The sequence below is a fragment of the Mycteria americana genome, chromosome 2, assembly GCF_035582795.1.
Source record: "Mycteria americana isolate JAX WOST 10 ecotype Jacksonville Zoo and Gardens chromosome 2, USCA_MyAme_1.0, whole genome shotgun sequence".
Classification (NCBI taxonomy): Eukaryota; Metazoa; Chordata; class Aves; order Ciconiiformes; family Ciconiidae; genus Mycteria; species Mycteria americana.
This window is the reverse complement of record NC_134366.1, coordinates 8170428-8189571: the sequence shown is the minus strand read 5'-3', so window position 1 is coordinate 8189571 and position 19144 is coordinate 8170428. Positions and strand designations below refer to the sequence as shown.

General features: G+C 37.1%; 1 protein-coding gene across 14 annotated transcripts in view; it reads left to right on the top strand.

Annotated features, from left to right (window-relative positions):
• KMT2C (lysine methyltransferase 2C) overlaps window positions 1-19144 on the top strand; it is a 203421-nt gene that overhangs the window by 122291 nt on the left and 61986 nt on the right. For 13 of the 14 annotated variants that reach the window (XM_075492363.1, XM_075492360.1, XM_075492358.1 and 10 more), the window contains 7 exons: window positions 4887-5006; window positions 7460-7576; window positions 11971-12072; window positions 12252-12356; window positions 13519-13700; window positions 14483-14647; window positions 15252-15361. In XM_075492363.1, coding sequence (XP_075348478.1) covers window positions 4887-5006; window positions 7460-7576; window positions 11971-12072; window positions 12252-12356; window positions 13519-13700; window positions 14483-14647; window positions 15252-15361 — 901 coding nt within the window. The remainder of the gene's footprint in view (window positions 1-4886; window positions 5007-7459; window positions 7577-11970; window positions 12073-12251; window positions 12357-13518; window positions 13701-14482; window positions 14648-15251; window positions 15362-19144) is intronic. The other variant, XM_075492365.1, reaches the window with a different exon arrangement.

Genomic DNA, 19144 nt, shown 5'->3' with positions numbered 1-19144 from the left:
AAGAGTCCCTTCCAGTGTTGCTGTCATTACCACCCCTCTCCCCCCTACCATTTTTGCAGGCATCAGTGCTTTGGTTAGAAGCAACAGGAGAAAATCCATCTTCTAAACAAAAGGGGAGTTATGTATAAATCAATATGTAGGTACAGTTATACTGATAAGAATTGCTTTGCTGGTACAAGCTTATTGCACTTTGGAGAATGTGTTTTTTCTGGGTCAGGGTGAGAACTCCTATCAGTAAGGTGCACTTCTACTAACAGTGTTTGTTAGGATAGCATACTATCCATACCTCCAGCTACAGGTAAGCTTTAAATCTGCATCCAGCCCAGAGAGGACTCTGTCTGCCAGACTTAGCATTTCACTGACTTCCCATGAGTTTTGGTCCATGGGTTGTGTCTTTTCTGTTTCTGTTGTCCTATTCCATAATGGAGCCAAATTCGTTTTTACATATATCTGAAATTTAGTTGTTCATAGATCAGAGATAGTTGCTAGTAGCTGCCAATGTGATAAAGTTTTTACAGTGCTGTCCTCAGAGTTGTGTCTGTGCAGTGTCTTCTTCATGGAATATGCAGATTCTCCACCCTTGCCTACAAACTACAAATTTATGCCGGGGGCAGGACCTTTTTTTGATCTTTTTCATATTTCTTTTTTCTGAAGTAGTAGTCTTAAAAGAAATTATTGTGTAAGTTTATTAATGACTAATCTGATGTATATCTAGTTTGAAATAAATCTTCACAAATAAATCTTCTTAAGACGGGTAGGTAAAGAGGTGAGAATGGTCTGTAGAATAGTGTTGAATAGAAAATAATAACCTTCTACTGTTTTTGTTTTATCGTATTATGTTAGAATGTATTCCATGGAAAATACTATGATTTAGAGGTATTTAATTTTCATCATGACGATACTGGTGATCACTATTATATGGCTCACTACATATTTCTAGGTGTTTTTAAAGAGATTTTCTAAAATGACACTGAAAAATGCAAAGCACCGTGATGGGTTCAGATTGATGTTCTTTCTTGGGTATTATGGCTTTTTTGCTGTCTTCAATTACATGGTACCTCTAAGTATGTTCTTGTAGTTGTAGATGGTGGGAAAAAAAAGATCAAAAAGGGTCTTTTTCAAGGATTAGTTTTTGTTATGTTTTTTTTTATGAGGGGAGCTATATTTTGAACAGATTAAATTTTGCTCACAACCCTAAAATTACATTAAATATTAAAATGCAAATCCAGGTTTGTGCATTTGCAATTGCAGTAGATTTCATAAAGCATTAAGCAGCTAAACACAGTCAGTGGTAATTTAGTGAGATCTCCTGACCCTTGCTGACATTGAGTTTCCTTTTGTTATAATTTACTTGCAGCTGTGTTGTTCAATTTCAAGGACTCAAGAATATGATGGAGAATTAGAACTTCCTGTTTCTGTCACAGTGCATAATTATTGCCGTGGTTCAGATGTAAATGAACTCAATAGAACTTTCTCTTCAGTGTTGTGTGGTAATAGGCATTAATTAAATGCCAAAATATAATTAATGCATCTCTTTGATGTAATTCATTTGTTCGTAGTATTGTAGAAGTGTGTGTTTTTAATTAAGTTTTTCTGACCAAGAATTCAAATGTTTCTGATCTACAATAAAACTTGGATTAAATTTCCAATTTAATTCTTAACAATATGGTTCATGAATCATATACAATTCATTTTGTTTTGCAAGACCGAATATTTCATATTCAGATTTAATATTCTATTAGCTTTTTAATCTTTGAATATACTTAATCACTAGAGAAGTGTATCTTCTTAAAAGAAAAATAATTTTGTACGTCCCAAATAAGAGTAGGTAGTTTAGTTGTTGATTAAGTATTTTCAGCATGCCTGAGATCTTGAATTTTGACCCTTAGACAGCACATTGCCTCCCGTATAGATTGATGTAAAGATTGTTTCTACAATACACAGATTTTGTGTTGCTATACAGATTTTCTTTGAGTTGCTGTATTATAAGAACAGTTACTTACTATGCATTATGAATTTTAGAAATATAGGGAAACTAACTAAAATTCAGTGAAAGTTCTAACTTTCTAAAACTTTCTAACTCTTGCTAAAATGGAACATTCTTTGGTAGTAAAAAATATGGCTAGCATCGTAAAGTTAAAGTTCCTATTGCCACAAACCTGCTGATGTAGTTGCTAACTAGTGTGACAGTGCTTAGTAAAAACATGAGGTTTCAACAGAGAACTGATTAATAAACTACAGTGCTCTTGCTATAACAAAATCAGACTTCAGACTTGCCTTTTCTGCCTGGTGGAAGTTGCTGCAGGCTCAGGGAGTGGGATTCACCCACCCGCAGATACCTGCAGTGTTAAAGATCTGCTGTAGTCACCTTGAGGTTCCCATTAGAGTCACTGGAGAGAAGTGGGGGCTTGTAGGGTGAGACTAATCTGATACCTTCCATCCCATGCGGTGAGTTGCCTTCTGCAAGCACCCGTTTCCCTTTGCTGATGATGCCTGGAGCCCAGGGTGGTTCAGCACAGGTAGAGAGTGACGTGTGTTTCAGAGGAGTCACCCCAGGAACATGTTTGGGTAGGTGTATCAAACCTCCGTTTCTGTGGAAGTTTGCTTCCTTTCTTTCCACCTGTTTCTGACTTGGTGCGGTTGTGCCCATGTTACGTCATGAGCATTATGCCCTACGTCCTGGATGTGAACAAGAACTCCTGTCCATCTCTAGGTTTGCAGGTGCAGAAGGTTTCTGCTCAACAGTATTCCTCCCTTTTAGAGGTTGTTGATCCTTTTGATCTGTTGAGTTGTCTGCATGACGACCATCTATCTGAAGTCAAGCAAAAAACTGGGATGGCAAAATCTTACAATGTAAGCTGTTTAATCAAGCATACTCACTTTAACCCAAGTGTAGGTGAGCAGTTGCTGGCACTAGCAGTTCAGCTGGAGTATTTTTTGGAAGCACCTTGGCAGAGGGAGGACAATGATGGGAAGATGAAAACACAGAGGTAACCTTCTGGCCACTAAGCAGTTTGTAGGTTGTATGTCTAAGTACCCCCTTGTGTGGACAAAATTGTAAAGTGGTGAGGTCTTTTGTTTTTAAAGTGTTGTATTGTTCATATTCCCTTTCCCATGCAGGCATAGCTAAACTTGTAGAAAGCATATTTATACTGAATACCACCATTTCCACACTGTGGGTTGTACCACTTGGACAATGTTGGCATTTTTAAAATGCAACTTTTATGCGTAATTAGGCTTTTAGGTTGCTGACAAACTTTTCCTTTTGGATCTATTGTGCCAGTTTGAATACTGAGCTATCTGAGCAGCTGTAGGTTACTGCCTACCCAGCTCTGCAAGCAGAAGGCGTCATATGAGCTTTTCCTCATCTGCTCGAGGGTAAGTGAGATGTTGGCTCGTACTCACCTTCATCAGCAGATTGAGCTAACCTGGCCGTGCCTTGTATGGATTAGGGAGGTCTTGCCTAGGGATCCTTCTGGCCTGAAATCAGTTGAGGGGTAGCCCTATTTTCAGTCAGCGCAGCTGTTAGCAAAATACCTATTTACAGTCTGAGATGAATATACCTTTTGATGACTTGTTGATTCCAAAGAAACTGTTTCCCACACATTCTTGATGGAGAACATTTCATTTCAGAAAAAAACCCACATTTTAGAAAGCTATCTCATTTTTCTTAATGCTTATTATTGTATAGACCAGTATTCAAAGGCGTAAATTGTGTTTGGGCTTGCCCATGTGAGCAGTTATGCATGTGTGAATAGCTGGGACTATTAGTGTGCATGAGGTTATTCTGTATCATCCGTGTGATTCTGCTGCTGAATGTCATTCTGGAGAAGGTAAATCTATACTTGTTATCTGTTTCACTTCTCATCTTGGTATTCATTATTTCTTTACTCTCACAAACTTAGAATTAGGAAAACGTATTATCCTTTAAGTATTCTAATTTGTAAATTTAGAATGAAGTTATTTATTTTGATGGCTGTCTCCTGCTGTCTTTACTCAGGGTTCGAGGAAGTCTTCCACAGATTTTAATGTGTATGAGGAACTTCAGCGCTGTTTTTTTCTTGTCCATCTTAGCACTTTCTTCTTGTTTTCCCATATTTCTTGTGACAGAGTTCTGCAATATCTCACCATGATGGCAACTATATGGATAGGGATAATAATCAATTAGTTAAAAAGAGTTTGTAGGTACACCATATGGGTGTATATTATTACATGTATATAATAACGTATTAAAATTTGATACCACCGCATAACATGAGAACACAGGGGTAAAAAAAAACCTTGGTAGGGGGGTTTTATAATGGTTTATTTGTGGCAGACTTGCAGGAAAGAGGTCCTTTGTTAATTACCATGGCTGTTTCTCTTTTCTTTTTTTTTAATGGTTTATTTATATTCCTTTTGTTTCAGGCACCTCTCAGACTAGTTGTTGGTGTGATTGTCAGTAGTTTAAACTCAAAAGTCAACTAAGGCCATCTGTTCTTTCAAAATGTGATTTGAAGTGTAAAAGGGGATGTTATCATCTCAAACGACTGTCTCCATTTGATGCAGTAAAATTTAGGGATATAATCTGTTGTTGTTATGATTGCTTGCTTTCAATTTGTATTATGCTTTGTTTATAAAACTCATTTTGTTGTACTTAACCCTGAGTTTGAGGTTAGTATTTGTTTTAGTGTATGTTTCAATGAGAACCTAAAAATTTCCCACCTTCCTCTCACTCAGTGAACTAATTGACTACTTAAGTTAACGTAGAAATGCCTATGCCTGCATGTGCTTTGCTTTTCAGATTTTTTTTTTGTTGCTTGCTTTTTTCTTTTTTTTTCTTTCTTTTTTTTTTTTTTTATGTTGCGAAGTTTTATACATCTATTTTCTCACCTACCGTATCCTAGGGGGCTTGGAGTACCAATAATACAGTCAGCCCACCTTCCTGGTCCCCAGACATTTCAGAAGGTCGGGACATTTTTAAATCCAGACAGCTTCCTGGCAGTGCCATTTGGAGCATCAAAGTGGTAAATAATTTGAATTTATTTTCATGTATCCATTGCTATCTTTCTGCTGTAGAGACTAGTGATGAAATTCTGTATCTCACAACTGAATGAATCTTCCGTTGTATTACTGTTTAAGGCCTTTAAAAATTATTGAAACTCTGGAGCTTTCAGGTTAAAAAATGTATGCTTTCCAGAGTGTACAGTATGATGGCATTGCCCTGATTTTCAATGGCAAAGAATAGCTTGTATTACCAATTTTTTGTGCGTGTTTAGTAGTTCCACTTTTTGTGGTTGGCTTTATGTAGCTGTCTAAATAAATTACCTGAGAAGGAAAACATCCTTAAGACTGGCAGTAAGGTAAGCCAGGCACGGAAGGGAGCAGAGATCTGAAGGGTGGCTTGAATTTGTTGCTGTGGAGAAATCTTGCAGAGTGGATTCAAAGTGACATCATTTTTAGCTTATGGGGGAATAAATAACAACTTTCCTACCTGATTAGATAGACCAAATCCTGTATCCACAGTGACGTTTACCATTAACAACACCTGAAGAAACTAAGTGGAATTATTATTTTTAAATAAAGGCAAGAAAGCTAAATGATGAAACTCTGACAAACAGTTGTAGCTTCCCAATGGTTTATTTTCATCTCACTTTAACTCTCATGCTAATTTTATTTTAATTTGACATTAGCTTAGCTTTTGCTGCTTCAAGCATTAATTTTCAGCTTAATACTCAGCATTAACATTGGTACAAGTATGTGCTTATTCCTGTTACTAGTTGTGTGAAAATAACAATACTGATACCTGGTCTGAAACAGACAAAATAAGAAACATGCCAGAAGAGTTTACATCTTAAAAAATTGACACTTGTATGTCCTGTGTGTGCATATGTATTAACTCCATATATATATGTAAGGACAACATTTTTTGTTTCACCTTAGTACGTATAAATACTTCAGCCATCAGTAGCATCCTTCCTTTCACTTCCTAAAATAGCATTGCGTTACATTACCTCGTTGGGTAAGAGTAAGTCAATTTAATTTCTCTCTCCATTAATAGATGGATGTTAATAAAATTTTAACATTGGGATGCTTGGATTCTCCCTTTAATTATGACCATAAACTTCTCTGTCTTCTTTAAAACAGGAGTTGGCATGTTTGAAAAATACTGTTGGTAATATTGAGCCCATAGTGCTGCTTTCCATCCAGGGAACTCCTGTCTCTTGTCAGTAGAGACTGTTCGTGTCTGTTGGTGACACCGTCCCCAAGGAGCTTTGTGGTCCCATCAACATTGTTTTATTGAGTAAATGTTTTGTCTTGGTATTAAAAGTAGTTTCCAGCAAATGTTTGTATGCAGGCACCTTATCTAGATACTTTGTGGATGGAGTTGGGTTGTATTAGGAGCCGAGATTATTCACAAATTTGAAATGCAATAAATAATCTCTTTGCTTATTTCATAATAGGAAAGGTGCTTAAATTTGAGTAGATACCGTAATTATCATCATTTATACAGATCAGGGGCTCTGAAACATGTTGTAAAGGTGTCTGACATACCAGCCAGAACTCAGGGACATTGTCAATATGTTCTTTTTCTCTCTGGAAAAGTATTAAGTAGGATTAGGGATCCTCTTTGTGTTTTGTTCATTTTGAAATAAAAAAAAACCAACATGAAATTAAAACTAAATCACAGTATTAATATCAGGTAATTATTATTAAAAACATACTTGCTTTTCCACAGTTATTTGTAGTTGAACATAGTGTGAATACTCCAGAGCACACAACACTGCAACTCTACGTCTTCATCTAAAATAAGGAAGGGGGAAAAAGAAGCTGTCTAAAAATAAGTGGATATTTTGTAAGAAAAACATCATATTATGGGAAGTGTTGATCTGAGTGTAATTGATATAATTAATATAAAAAGCTCTCTCTGTGTCTGCCTGAATTCAGAGAGTTTGATGGAGCCAACTCCTGCTTCGCTTTGGGAGCAGGATTGAGTCCTAATAAATTCCAGTGTTTGCTTGATTATTCATAGTATAAGAAAAGCATCTATGATTGCAAGTAATCAAGTGTCCAGACCCTATTCAGAAGTCCCATGACTGTCTGAGCTGACTGTTTAAAAAGAAAAGAAAAATGAATCATAGAATAGAGGATATTTATTTTGGATACTTTGCAACTGTGGGGGAAAAAAAAAACATTTCTGTATTTCCAGTTATTCCTGAGCAGAAAATAAACATTTCTAGTTTTGGCTGCTTTCTCACTGGTGATAAAGGTGATCATATTATGTCATGTAAGTAGTTAAAGGTATTTCACAATGATTTATGCAGTGACTTAATGACTATGGCCTAGTGTGCTCATATTCACTTGAAATCATAGGATGGTTTTTTACTTATGTTTTTCCCTAGATACACTGAATAAGTTTGAATCCCATATAACAAAAGAATGTCAGGTTGCATTTAAATTCTTATCTTATATTGAATAGGGCCGTGGATCAGGATTCCCAGGGAAGCGGAGGCCACGTGGTGCAGGTCTTTCAGGAAGAGGTGGCAGAGGTAGATCAAAACTGAAAAATGGAGTTGGGACTGTAGTCATTCCAGGGGTAAGAACATTTAATTTTAAGTCATATTGCAGTCTGTTAATGTAACATAATTTTATTCAGCTATAATTCTTGTATTAAAATACTGTATAAAACCGAAGAGCACGAAAACCCAGAGGTATTTGATAAAGCCTGGCTATTACTAAGTGTTTGTGATGAAGAACTAGAGTACTGTAGCTTCATGGACCTGAAGCAATTTTATGCTGCTCTTGCCTCTTAAAGGGACAACTGTTGGGAGTCTTAGAGTACTCCTTCCATTTCCTCGGGTAGAAAACACACTGGGTAAAGGCAGCTGGAACAACACAAAAGGGGAGAGCAAGGCTTGTGCATAAGAATGTGACAGCAGCCTAGCAGATCAGACCAGATGTTCTTCTACCCAGGGGACCAAAACTGAGTGCTGGGGGAAGAGTGCAGAAACAGAAGAGGCCTAGAGAAGGAAGCACTTCAGCAGTTTGTGGCTTGGGGGCTTGCTGAACAGGAGGTGGTATCTTTGGCTTGGGCAGCCTGTGTTGGAGCTTTCTGTCATGAATTTGTCTGTTCACTTCTAAACACTTTTGGAAACCATGTTAACCTTTTTTAATTCTACAGCTCATCAGCCTTTAAATTGCTGCCTGCTGGTTTCATTGCGTGCTTCTTGGTGCTCTTACAGTAGAGGCAGTGGAGAGTTGTTTTCTATTCACCTCCTCCATCCATGCCACTCAGTTTCTGTAGATCTCCATCATTTCTCCTCCTTTTCCTTCCACTCTTTCCTTGTTGGTCTAGAGAATCCCAGTATTTTGAGTTGTTCCTTGTATGGAAGCTATTCCATATTTTTTATTATCCTTGTCAGGTTTTTTGTCATGTTCATTTTTTTTACTTTTTGGACTTTCATCTGCCTTTTTATAGCCCTCAGCTTTATGAAATTCTTGTGCAGTTCTTCACAGTTGTCTTTCAATTTTTGTTACTCTGAATATCTTAATACTGTTGGCAAGCTTTGTCACCTTGCTCCTTGCTCGATTTTTCAGATTCCACACGAGTGTGTTGAACAGCATGGCCTGTTAACAGACATCTGTACCAGATTTCCACTATTGCTATTCTCCCACATGGAAAACTGATGATTTATTCTACTCTTTATTTTGTGTGTTGTGTCAATATAGGGACCATTCCTCTAATTCTATGTCAGTTTACCTTTTTTTAAGGAGCACTGGTGAAGGACTTTGCCAAAAGAATTTGGTAACGCAGTAAGTTACGTCAGTCAGATTTCCCTGTCCCCAGGCTTGCTGACTCCTTCAGAGAGCTCTGATAGATCCTGATTTACCATAATTAAAGCTTCCTTGACTCTTTAACAAAATATAATATATATCAATGTGGCTGCAAGTTCTCTGTTATGATCAAATGTCAGATATTCTGTAGGTTGGTACACGGCTTCCCCCCAGAAACCTTTGAGAAAATGGTAGTTGCATTCACTGTCTCCCATTCCTACAACACTGAAGTGATCCTAAGCAAGTCATTGTTCACTGCAATTGCTAGTTAAGCTATTTCATACTTGAAGTCCTTTTAAAACTCTTAAATCTTACGCAGTCCTGGTCTGCTCCTTGTAAAAAGAGGGACTTTGGTATGAAAAACTGTTGGAAATCTGGACTGCAAAAAATTCATAGTCTTTTTCCTGCTATGGACTTGGCTTCTTTGAACATTCCTTTTAAAGTTTGATTATCTTTGAACATTCCTTTTAAAGTTTGATTATCAATCAGCCCTGCAGATTTTGAGAGGCATCCTGTTCCTCACGTTCAGTGAAGGACTTACTCATTTTTATGTCTTTATGAAGTAATTCCTCAGACTCTCTTTAGAGCTGCTTTTTTGTGTTCTTACATACAATCTGTTCGAGTTTATACAGCATTGTGCCACTTTTTGCTGCCTATATAATAATTTCTCGGAATACTCTGGTATTTGTGATCTGGGAAAGGAACAAATGTCTCTGTCATTGTTCCCTTTTAAAGCTTTGGATGGTCAAGATTCGTGAGCAAATACGTAATTTTAAACATAAAAAATGAATTCCACTCAAGCTAGTCATAGGTACCTTATTGAATTGGAGGCATTCACATAGTTATTTAGTCCTCAGGGAAAGACATTGACCTGTTGGAACTGGTCCAGAGGGGGACCACAAAAATGATCAGAGGGATGGAACACCTCTCCTATGAGGAAAGGTTGACAGTTGGAGTTGTTCAGCCTGGAGAAGAGAAGGCTCTGGGGAGATGTTATAGCAGCCTTCCAGTACTTAAAGGGGCCTTATAAGAAAGATGGGGACAGACTTTTGAGTAGGGCCTGCAGTGACAGGACAAGGGGTAATGGTTTTAAACTAAAAGAGGGTAGATTTAGACTGGATATAAGGAAGGAATTTTTTACAATGAGTATGGTGAAACGCTGGCACAGGTTGCCCAGAGAGGTTGTAGATGCCTCATCCCTGGAAACATTCAAGGTCAGGCTGGACGGGGCTCTGAGCAACCTGATCTAGTTGAAGATGTCCCTGCTTATTGCAGGGGGGTTGGGCTAGATGACCTGTAAAGGTCCCTTCCAACCCAAACTATTCTATGATTCTGTGTTACAAAACACAAATTTGTACTTCAAAGGAAGCTGGGTTTTATAGAACAAACTCTTAAAAATTTTTGTAAGTGAACAGAGGATATCGAGTAGGTAGATTGCTATAAATACAAAATGGACGTCACTCTCCACAATTTCCTATAGAAATTTGATCCTGTGACTCATCAAGTAAATGGCAGCTTCAGAGTTCTAGAGCAGAGATGTGGCTGTCTTGTGATAGAGTGGATGGAGGTAGCAATACCAAGAGACCAGTCCTTGGCCAGATAAATGTTTGAAATGAGAGTATTTTCAGCCCCTTTGCACAAACTGATTCTTACTCAACATGGCAGCGTGACCAGTGGACAGCTACACAAATTTGGAAATACTTTAGTATATCTTGGGAATAGGGAAGAAGGTGGCTACAGGTTAACCCAAGCTGGGTCATGGCTGGCATTAAGCAAGCATCAAAATTGCAGTGATTCAGTCCTTCAAATTCTGCTCTTTTGTATATGCAAGTAATTCCATGAACTTTGTGGAACCTGTGGACATACATGCGAAGGAAAAGCTCTCCCCCAACATATCAAGAGGTGTTTTGGGTGTTTTTTGGTTAATTAGTTAGTTACAGCTGCAGTGCTCTCAACCATGCAGTAATTAAAACGCAGTAACAATATATTCCTGCTTTAGCTGTTTCTCAGTAAACACTGATTTTCAGCAACAGTGTATCAAAAGGATTCCTGTAGCTGTTGTAATGGTACTTACATTTGTATCTGGAGTGATATTTGGATTTGTAAAATATTTAAATTATTATTTAAGCAAAACTATCTTTGTAAGACTTAAACTGTGTTTAAAATAATCCACATTTATAAAACTAAAAGAGCGGGTAAAACAAAGTTACATTTCTCTATCATGCATTTGTTCTTTTATATAGAACTGTGTGCTCATATCTTCCAAACTTCCATGGCTGCTACTGGTTCAGAGAGTAAATAGTTAGGCCTGTTAATTTAAATTTATGGATAGCAAATTCTGCGTAGCAAGATTTGCATGAAAGTCAGAACACAGTTGAAGTCTTTTTTTTCTTCTTTTTCTTCCTGACAAGCTATATGTACACTGAATTAATAAAGGGCAGGTCAGAGTAACAGTCTCTTGATCAAAAGGAGAATGACTGTCTGCAGTAAGAGCTTATGGATTGAAATCAAAACAGCTGTTTCAAGTTCAGTGCAAGTTTTTTATGGGCAAGATAGATAAGCCTCATAAAGAAACTGCTTACAGAGAATATCTTAACCATTGAAACTTTAGAACTCTTGCTTATTCCTCTAACATACTTGGAACATTAGCTAAACCACATTTTAGGCAATATGGGACAAATTACATTTCTGCAATTGCTCTTTGGATTAATACTCAAAAGTATGTCGCTGCAATTAACTTTTTGATGAGTAGAACTTCAGTGTTTATATGTAGGGAACAGAGCAGACTGGTCACAGTATGACAATTTCTGCTTCGTTTTTGTGGTTTTTTTCTTAGACTACCTTTTTCCTTCCATTTCCATTTTAAAGTGCTATGGGGTAATGTGTAAAGGTGAACAAAGGAGAGGAAGAGAATGTGTCTGTAAAACTGAAATAGTGATGATGCTTGTACTGATGTGAAAATGTGAATTAATATCTTAATTTCTGATGAAGGTAGCTTTTAATGAAAGCTCATACTGTATGAATAAATACTTGCAAAGCTTGTATTCTGTGGTACTATTAAAAAATTAACATACTTAGAAAATAAGTTTCATCTCGTCTTATGTCTTAGAAAACATGATGTGCTTGCTATTTATGTGGTGTGGTTTTTTTTAATAGGTCACAACTATGGATATTTCATCTAACAAAGATGAGGAAGAAAACTCGATGCATAATACAGTTGTCCTCTTCTCTAACAGTGACAAATTCACTCTCCATCAGGTTAGGATAATAGTTACTGTGTTTTCATTTTGTTTCTCTGCTTTTAATTAGAATAAAGTAAATGAATGTTCTTGTTAGGAGTTAAATTATACAGCAAGCTAGTTGGATTTTACAGTTACATGTTTTCAGAATTTAGTGTCTGGCATGTGTTGAAAATCTGCTGTTTTCTATCATTTCAGGATATGTGCGTAGTTTGTGGGAGTTTTGGCCAAGGTGCTGAGGGCAGGTTGCTTGCCTGTTCTCAATGTGGTCAGTGTTACCATCCATACTGTGTCAGTATTAAGGTGAGTGCTTTTGTTACATAAAAAAATTACTTGATTACACTTTTTTCATGTTGTATTTTAATAGCACTATGCTGCCTTTGCTTTTGTGGTAATTAGGGGAGTCATTAACTTGTTAGATATTCATCAGCTAATGTGACCATTATTTGTATGCGACTTGTGAAAGACTTTAATTAAATGTCACTTTATAGTGTGCATTGCCTCAAGAGAAATTAACCTTTTTGTAATTTCACAACCATAAATAGCACTGATTATCCAGCAGTTGGTTAAAATAACAGTTTAAGATATAAACTTAAGACCTAAATACAAGCAGAATTAAAAACAAAGAAAAAGATTATACTGCATCTTCATTTACTAGGGGTATAAGGTTTAGTTGATTGAATTTGTCTGTTGGCTGTCAGAATTGACAGCAGTTGGAGTGGTTAATTAATACATTTTACATTCATTAGTCTAGGAGAGAATGTGTGAAAATTAAATTTGAATGGTATGAGATGACTTAGCAAGCACATAATGAGCTATTTACTTCAATATATACACCATACACTCTTTATGATAGAAGTACATCCATGTAAAAGTGGGATTTTTTTAAACATGTCACAAAACTTTCTTTTAAATGTACTTCACTAAATGCCATATGCGTATTTCATGCAACTGTAATTTGGCTTTGCATTTATATACTATTCTTACATTATATATTAATTACAATAAATTAGTTGTTTGCTTCAGGTTACTAAAACACTAGCACTGATTGTCACAGGTAATTTAGGAAAGATACAGGATTTGTAGTGACCTGAATCCTGGCTTTACTACATCACTGGAAAAAAGCACCTGTATGTTCTCCTTCTTCCCTACAGAACCAGGTACTCCTGTAAGGAGTAAGCTGTCCTACATGTAGATCCAGTGCAGTATATATTCTCTGGTATGCTAGTTTATCTGAAGAAATTATATTTGGGAACAGTATCAGCTATCAGTAATTACAGTTCCTTTCTGTTTAATCCATTCCCATATATTGCAGCTTCAGAAAGTCTAATTGATAAACAGCTACTTGTGATGTGGATAGTGTGCACAGAAGAGCATCCTGTGCTCCACTAGCCGGACCTTAATTTATACAACCATCACACTTCAGAGAGCGGTTTTCAAATAATTCTCACCTTGCCATTTGCAGATTACTAAAGTGGTGCTTAGCAAAGGTTGGAGGTGCCTGGAGTGCACAGTGTGTGAAGCCTGTGGGAAGGCAACAGATCCAGGAAGACTGCTTCTCTGTGATGACTGCGACATCAGCTACCACACGTACTGCTTAGATCCACCCCTGCAGACAGTTCCAAAGGGAGGCTGGAAGTGCAAATGGTGTGTTTGGTTCTAGGGTCAGAAATATTGACTGCTGGCTTCTTTTGTTTCTTTTTGTCACTGCATATTTGCAATGTCAGTTGAACTGTAATAATATTTAATTGTATTTGTCAGGTGTGTTAAACACAGGAAACAAAATACTTTTGAATTGTTTCATTCAGTTATCAATTTAGCAGGGAAACTGTTATCTGCTCTTAATACTGTTTCTTTGTGCCAAAACCCAAGTAAGTAGAGGTGGACAACATTTTTCTTTTGAAACTCTTAGCCAAAAAAAATCCAATTTACGTTCATTGGAACGTTCATTCCAACATTCAGTTGGAAAAATGAATGGGCACTTCAACAAATCGTTCTCAAAATAAAACCCTCTGAAAACCATTCATGTTACTTGGGTAAAACACAGAATAGACCTCTCACATGGTTAAGTCTCTATTATCTCAAAGTGAATGGCAACTGGAAGCAGGAACTCCTTTGACCTGTTGAGCTGTTACAAACACCTATCTGCCTGTTTTTGCAGATTGAAAGGACTTCTTACTTAGGAACTTTCTTTAGAAAGTATAGAAGATGTTAGTAATTTTCGAAATCTAAATAATATATTTTCATTCAATTAAAATATTGTTTGACCTGAAATGAGTTTTCCTCTCTGCCATCCCCCCTCCCCCGCTCCCAAAGTGCTTAGTGAACTAAAACTTAATTACTTATCCAGTTCTAAGTAGAAGGTTTTAAAGCTGCAAAATAATCTTCCTGTGAACTGAAAATAACAGATCGTTTTTTCTGTTCTGCAGGTGTGTTTGGTGCAGACACTGTGGAGCAACTTCTCCAGGTTTAAGATGTGAATGGCAAAATAATTACACACAGTGTGCTCCCTGTGCAAGTTTGTCTACCTGCCCAATCTGCTATCGCACTTACAGAGATGAAGAGCTTATAATTCAGTGTAGACAATGTGATCGGTAAGGATTTCTAATATTTTACAGGTTTTTCCTGTTTAAAGCTTATTTTAATTTTTTTCCCTCTAATGTAAAAGTGTAAAGATGAAGGGAATGGTCTTCTGGTAAAGAGCAGTGGATTGAGTCTCAGAAGTCTCTTATTAGTTCATTCCTAGTTGTACCAGAGACTTAATTATATGACTCTGGGCAAATTAATTAATCACTCTGTGCCTTGTTTTCCTTCTCTGTAAAAATAAAACTAATTTACCTCACAAGACTATTGTTGTGAGGCTAAATCTAGATAAATTATATGAAGTAAGTAGTTAAAATGATTGCAATATAGGGAGAAAATTATAATACTAAGACATGCTTGATTCCGGGACATTGTTTTATAGAGATTTCCTTCCTGTGAAGGGAAATAGGTAATCTGATACTGTATATACAGTACTTAACACACACTACCATAGGGGAATGCTATATACAGAGAACCTGATTCACCATTTCTCCCTAAAAGAATTTAAACTAAACAAGTATTTCACATTTAGTTGGACCATATACTGATATTTGGGTCTCCTAAAACACCACATATTTCCTTTAAATTGTATTTTTTCCCCCACTTAATTTCTAGATGGATGCATGCAATCTGTCAGAACTTAAACACAGAGGAGGAAGTGGAAAACATAGCTGATATGGGTTTTGACTGTACCATTTGTAGGCCATACATACCACCAACAAACGGTAAGAAGACAATTGAAACCAATGGCAGGATTGCACACTGCAATAAATAGGTTTGGGAATGTGTTACGGTTCTTTTCTCTGGTGGAGATTTGGCTCATGGTAGAAGTAAGATATTTCATGTTTATTTTAAGGGCCCTTCTGGAAGTGTCCTCAGCTCTTTCGCACCTTCTAGTGATTGGCTGCAAGGCCAGAGAAAACCTAGCAGAGGGAATTCTGGATAGATTTATTGAAGATAATTTGGTAAAAGACTAAAAGCATTTGCTATTGAAAGGGTAAAAGGCATCTCAGTTGGTCAAGTGGAAGGAAGAAAGCCCAGTTCTCTGAAGTTCTTAACTGCAGAAGAATCTGAAAATCAATTCTGAGCAGAAAAACTTTCTGTATTTCAATACTTTGAGGCTGTCTGAAGCAGCAGTAGCTGTAACAACAGTCCGTATAAGCATTTTTGCCCTGCTCCTTCATGTTGTATTAATGTGACTCTCTCAGCTCTCCCAGTATTTAAGACCAGTGCTTCCCTCCCTAGCTGCAGTCTTTAAAAATGTTTGCCATGCTTTCCTGCTCGGGAGTTGCCACTTTCTTGTTAAAATGTATAGTTCTTCCTGATGAACTTTGCTCTTCTCCGCACATGTTATCAGTGAATATATACGCCAACTTCTTCATTAGTCTGTATTACATAGTTCTATAGCAGTGGTACTTCAGAAGCTGAGGTTACTGCAGTTTTCTCTTTAAGCACAGCTGCAGCATCTGGTTCTGTGGGATGGTACTGGTTAATGTTATTGTGAGTGGCCTGTCAGCAATTAGATTGGTCTATTACATGATTTATGGTCTTGCTACAAGGGTGGTATCCCAGGTCTGTTTTCTCTGCATGTCAACTCACGGGAGTTTCTGCTTCAGTCTGCTACTTTAAAAGAGCGTTGACACCTATACCTAGAGGAATAGCATGTTAAAGTATTCACATTAACCCTTTCTTGGGGTACGTGAGAGTACGGTAGGAGGAAGGTATAAGAACGAAGCAAATGTTTCAAGAAATATTCATATCCACCAAGAAGATGTCAGTAAGATTGGCTTTCCTGATCAAGGCTGAAGATACCATGAGGCAAGTGTTTGAGAGGTCTGCCAAGGAAAGTTCAATAGAGCATCTAATGTCCTTGTACACTGGCATGTCCTCATAACAGCGTGGCAGTAATTGTAACCAACTGAGGTGACCTTGGAGGTTTATATACTCCCTTGTCAACTGCATATGGTTGTGGAACACTTCCAAGTATCCACTTTCATCACTGTTAGAAGTAAGAATGACTTATGCTTATGTATTTCTACAAATCGCTTCATTTTTGAGATCTGCTTTCATAAATTCAAAAAGGAAGAGGTTTTGTAAGTGGGAAAAACAAGAAACTTGCAGATATAACATAGATTTTTGTTTATTTTGATAATAAGCTTTGAGCACTTAAAACAAAAAGGTCCAAGTAAGAAATACTGCCTCTTCCTTTCTCTTTTAAGCTGGCAGAGCTACCTTTTAGAGATGATTAAAGACAATAATATGTGAGATGGAGCAGCTTCGCAAGATGGTGTCAGAGATGTTTCACTTCCAGGCGTAAGCTGGCCCCTGAGTTAGTCCTTCCTGCACACCTTCATGAAGTTGTGTTGCTTGGGTTTGTCTTACAAGGAATAGGAACCAGTCCTACAAGACCTGTTAGGGAGTTCCCAAGCTTTCTTTACAGGTTTTTTCACCTGTTTTTATAAGACAAGTTTATCTTATTCTTTCATGTTTTGACTCAGTATATATAATACCTCTTTAACACGTATACATTTGCACAGTTGCATGTCTGAATATGTCATTTGATGCATGTTCATAGAAATACTTGCATGTACTTTTATATGAAATGTTTTGGTCTTTCATTAATTCTACAACTTCTTTGGAAATTTTCTGTAATTTTTTGTTTCAAGGTGAGAACAATTAGCATTTGATAAACTTGCAGAAACAAATCTTAGTTAACAGTAGAAAGCTTCTTAAAATGTACCATATTGTGGGATTCTTATTGGGATGGTTCTTGCTCTTTCCATTTGATATATCACAGGTGTGTTGCAAGTATTATTACAAGCTTTTTAACTACTTTCTAGAAGAAGGAAGAGCCCCTCAACCTAGTAAATTGCCAATACATTGCAGGTTTACTGTTAGTAAAGAGTAAATACTTCTAGCATGTAGGTATTGAGAAGGAGCTTCCATTTTTCTTGCTTCAGAAAATGGAAACTTTTAAATTTGTAAGACCTCTTCCCTGTCTCATCTTACGAACATCAGATGCATACCTGCTAATCTTACGAAGTCATCTTCAGGAAACAGAAATAAAAGATAAAGAGTTGTTTTCTTCTTGAACATACATAAATATCAAAAGCCAGAATGTGGTAAGATGTGCTCCAAAGTAGTATACCATAAACCTTCATTACTACATTCTTTCGAAATAATCATCTCTGATCAGTGTTTCATCAGGTTCCTTTTAGTATGGTCTCAAGTTATAACATATGTCCCCCAGCATATTGCTGTGCCTTGTAGAAATTTTTTTCTAATTTAGATTGCTTGAATATTATAATGACTGGGTACTAGCAGCTGCTCTAGGCAGCAGCAGCAGCTTTTCCTCTGGCCTGTAATTCCTGCACATTCAGGAGAGGTGTGTGCATCTCTCATCTACATTCACTCCTAGACAAGCAATTCTCAACCATCTACGCATCACTTCTGCCTTTCTATCGTTTGCCCTTGTACATCATAAGCTCCATCTGCAAATGTCATCCCTTCCTCACTTACTCCCATCCTCTCTCCATCCACATACTCCAGCTTCCTCCTCCCTTAGTGCTGTTTTTCTTTGTCTGCGGGAGGCAAAGGGACCAGCTCTGCCTGGTTTTCTTTAGCTAGTTATAGCTGATCTGGTAACAGTTTCTGGTAGCTGCCCATGTGCATGTATTCCTCCTGTGGCTCGAGTAAGTGTGGCCACAGAGGCAGCGAGGAGTTCCTATCACTTACGAATTCAGAGGTGCTCGATACTGCCAGTGATATGCACATTATGGCTGGGAGCCTCTGTTGTACAATTTTCCTGAAGCTGAGTTAATTTTTTCTTCATTCTGAAACTTAATTCTATATACTTTACAAATACAGGATACAAAGGCAACATAATACTGTACTTTAAAAAAATAACTTTTGAATGTTTTTATTATTTAGCATATTTATTGTGTCAACTCTTATGTTCTTGTAAGTGACTGTGTTTGCAAAGAAATCCCTGTGTCATGCACATAGTTATGCAGGCATCCAATAGTGCTCTGTTAGTGTTGTGTTTCTACATCAACCATTTTGCTCTGTCCCTTATGCTGATTTAATTTCTTCCTAGAATTGTTCTTTTCTATTACAGCCTTACAAATGGCAGCTCCCTTTCTTTTTGAAACTGTGATTCTTCTCATCGTATTGTATTCTGTGCAATTATTTGTTTTCAACTGAAGCTACTGAGTGCTGTATGATACTCAGCATGTTTAAACCCCTTTGCAAATAAGCGTAATAGTTTTGGTTAAACTTCAGCTAAGTGCCTCAGAAAGCACTTTTTTGTTCAATTTTTATTTTTTTTCCCCTTGAACAGTCTTTCTCTAACAGTACTCTGTGTCTCTGTTATCCATTTTATTGATTTTAATCCTTAATCTGCACTCTAATTAGCTCCTTTTCTGGAAGTCTGTTTGATACTGTCTTCAAACACTGTTTGTTTGTGCAGCTTTTGTGAGTTGGTCTCTGAAGGCCTCACCTCTGTCACT